The following is a 3,683-nucleotide window of genomic DNA, read 5'->3' on the forward strand; positions in this document are numbered from 1 at the left end:
CTAACATTAAATTGTCATCTGTTCAGGAAGCAGGTGTCCGAGTATAATGTTTTCGTCTTTTGCCTATCCGTCTCTCCTTCAGGAAATCTCACGACCCTTGCGGAGCGGGACCCCCGCACTCCTTTTCTTTTTTCTCTTCACATGTTCACTTTTTCTTGTGGAAAGCGTGGGTTTGCTGGGCATGAACTGAAGTCACACAAGGATGTAACCACTGCCCACTCATGTCTTCTGCATGCCCCCTGGATGGAAACGGATAAATATTAAACCTACCCAGAACCTCTTTGGAGAAACAGTCGCAGATGCATCTGATAATCTGAATGCCTGAGATCCTTGCTTAGTTGCTCATTTCTGTCTTCAACAGCACCCATCAGAGGACCCGGCTGCCCTGGGCAGGCAGGACAAGCAGGTCCCCTTTGTTAACTCTTAAGGACCATCACTTTGAAGCAACTTTTCGTCCTGTTTCTGCTTTCTTCAGCCTTCTCTGTCTGTAAAGCCCACCTGCTCAGCTCAGTGGAACACCCACTCTAAAAGGTGGGGTGCTGCCTGATTCCCCAGTTGCAGACTGAAAGGAGGGAACCTCTGAAGTGTAAAAGCTGTGTAAATGTAAAAGTAGACTTTTTTTCCTTGTCTCCCCTTCACTGTCCTTGGATCTAGTAATTGTTGCTAGTACTGAAGGGAACACAACTATCTTCATTGAGCCCCCTTACAAGAAGTCACACACAAAGAACTACCCATCCCTAGAAATGCCTCTGCCAGAACTAGATAAGAAATGGGTTATTAAAACTTTCTAACATCCAGAAATGTATCTCTTCCCTTAGTCTCTAAATGACAATTGCTTTCATGTCTCTGTATTAATTTTATATATAATGTTTAATCAAGCCTTGTGAACTAGAACTCTCAGAATAAGCAAAAATGTCACTGACTAAAAAGCATGCAGCTCAAATTGTTCAAGGCATTTGTGCTTCTGGCCTTGATGTATCATTATCAGTTTATTGCAGCCAGCCTCCCGCCCACCACCTGGAGTCATGAGATAGATACTAGTGCCTGGTGATGTCATAACACAAGACTTATGTGCTGTTATCTGCAAAAAAAAAATGAAACCCTGGGCATTCTTCCCAGCCCAAACTCCCCTTCAAGAGCTTTAAATATGCTCAGCTCCCCAGACTTTGAGGCCACACTTGCCTCTGAGTGTCGGCCCCCTTTCCATCTGTGAATGGTGAATAATAAACTTTACTTTCTTCTACTTTGTACTTGGTTGCAATCTTGCATTATTCCCGCAAAACTCCTGCTAACTTGCCTCAGTTTACCCTTTCACAAACAAAAGCCAACTTGAGTTCTAAGCTATATTTGGTGTAATTTTGACTCAACAGGCATAAGGATTAGGTTGAATGGAAGGCCACTGAGAACCTGCAGAGACCGATAAACCTTCTTACCTCTCTCTAACTGCCTAATAAAGTATAAGTGTCCCCTTCTGTGAAGGAAATTTCCAGTAGTCAAGGCATCTACACCAGGAAGAAAGCTACTTCCAAAAAATGTATTGCTGGAGAGACTTCTACCTGCATACTCACCAAGCATCTCCTCCCTCCCCCATACCTGCCACCCCTGGTCAGAGCCCCAAACCCTATTCCTTTGTGGATCCTGAAATAGCATAGAGGCCTCCACCATTTGACAGCCTCCTTGAGTGTCAGACCTGTTGTCCAGGCTGGAGCTCAGTGGCGTGATCACAGCTTACCGTGGCTGTGGTCCTCCTGCCTCAGCCTCCAAAGTGCTGGGATTCAGGCGGTGGTGCCTGGGTCTTGAGTCTCCTGCTTAAGGTCCCTTCTTCCCACCCCCCATGCATGTATCTGTAATTCAAAATTGCTCGTCTGCCCCTGTTCATCTGTCTTATGTCAGTTTCATCCCAGGGATAGCCATGGAACCTAGAAGGCACAAGGAAATGTTTTCCTCCCCTGTGGCGCTGGTGTTGACAGAAACAGCCTTGGCAACCTCTCCCCACAAGTAGAGAAGGGACATAGACACCCAGAAGATAAAGCAGTCTCTGGGCCCCCATGGCCCGGGCACCCACCTGCCACTCGGCCAGGCTCTGCTCCTCCCTGGCCTGCAGCACCTCTGTTCTCGTCATCTCCTCCCGGAGGAGAGCCATGTCGTCCTCCAGCTTCAGCTGTGGGAGGCACAAGACCACTGGGTTCAGGGTCAGCAGCGTCCTCTTCCACCCAAGAGTGTGAACTGTGCTCTGAGGCTGCATACATCTGAGACCCTCCTTAACGGTGTGGATCAAAACACACCACTCAAAATATGCCACTTGGGTGAGGACTGTTTTGAGCCAAAGACACAGGGAAAAAAAAAAAAGCAGGTGCAATAATGGCTCTGAGCCTGGATTTTTCTTCCTAAAACAGGAAAAACAAAACCAGTGATGGAAGACATCATCTTGAGGCCAGGACAGAAGTCACTCTTGTATCTGGACAGGAAGATGGAGCCTGAGATATCTGCACAGGGGAACCCTGGTGACCAATCCTTCCCTCCCTAGATGCTTCTACCCAGTCACCCTCGGCATTAAGGGTTCTGCCCCAACAGGCTTCCTGGGGACAGCTCTCCTCAGGAGGGCTTTCAGGTCTCGTGAAACTCACAGTATATAAAATGGATTGCATTTCTGCTGCCCAGCGGTCTCAAATCAGTTTAATTCTCATGGCCACCCTCACTCTAAGAGGACAGGAAAATGTTGCATCCCCTATGCCATAAAGTATGAATTCACCTTGTCCCCTGGACACCCTGTTGCCCCCACCCCCAATCTGGCCCTGACACTCCTCTGGGAGCTCCCTCCTCTCACCTGACCTGGGCCTAACTGTCCCCTGAACACCCCCTCCCCTCCCCAACCTGGGCCCAGCTCTCCCCTGGATTCCCTATCCCCACCCCAATGGGGCCCACCTTGTACCCCTGTACGGCCTCCTCCACAGGCAGGACACTGTGTAGCCGGTGCTCCCTGGACTCCCGGCAGACCACACAGATGGGGCTCTGGTCCTCCTGGCAGAAGAGCTTGAGGGGCTCCTGGTGCTCCCTGCACAGGTCGCTCTTCTGCAGGCTGGGATGCTGCCGCGCCATCTCTGCCACCTTGGTGAGCAGGCGGTTGGGCCGCAGGTTCCTCTGTGGGAACAACTCCCTGCACTCAGGACAGGGGAACGCATCCTTCTGCCGCCGCCTCCCCTTCTTGCCTCTTGCCTTCTCCCAGCTCAGCCGGATGCACTCTCGGCAGAAGTTGTGGCCGCAGGTGGTCATCACGGGGTCCGTGAAGTAGTCCAGGCAGATGGAACACGTGGCCTCCTCTTGCAGCCTTCTGGCAAGTTCCACAGCATCCATGGCTCCTGTGGGAGACACGGGGGTTCTGTGTCGAGTAACTCTGGAGGGGAGCTAGGGAGCTGATCCCTGCTGACCCTGCATACTTCCTCCATGGCACCCCCTTAGAGATGAGAGCTGGCATGGTCCTGCAGGAGATGGAGCTGTCGCTTTAGTCCATCCATGACAAACACACAAATGCCTTCTAGAAACTACAACAGCCCTTTGGGGTGATCCTAGCCAGGTCCTCTGCCCGCTTCAGCCTGGACCCTGCACCATCCTGTCTCTGCAGAGTCCTGTTGTTGCCTACCTGTGTATCTGAGCAGAACTTCCCCTCCCCCCCCCCGTCCCCC

General features: G+C 51.1%; 1 protein-coding gene across 1 annotated transcript in view; it reads right to left on the minus strand.

Annotated features, from left to right (window-relative positions):
- TRIM17 (tripartite motif containing 17) overlaps positions 1 to 3,370 on the minus strand; it is an 8,613-nt gene extending 5,243 nt beyond the window's left edge. The window contains exons 1-2 of the mRNA XM_008061603.2: positions 2,926 to 3,370; positions 2,066 to 2,161 (exon numbers count right to left, since the gene is read on the minus strand). Coding sequence (XP_008059794.1) covers positions 2,066 to 2,161; positions 2,926 to 3,354 — 525 coding nt within the window. The 5' untranslated portion in view covers positions 3,355 to 3,370. The remainder of the gene's footprint in view (positions 1 to 2,065; positions 2,162 to 2,925) is intronic.
- Positions 3,371 to 3,683: the final 313 nt, after the last annotated feature.

This window comes from Carlito syrichta, unplaced genomic scaffold (assembly GCF_000164805.1).
Source record: "Carlito syrichta isolate Samal-C Ts95f unplaced genomic scaffold, Tarsius_syrichta-2.0.1 Scaffold305332, whole genome shotgun sequence".
Classification (NCBI taxonomy): Eukaryota; Metazoa; Chordata; class Mammalia; order Primates; family Tarsiidae; genus Carlito; species Carlito syrichta.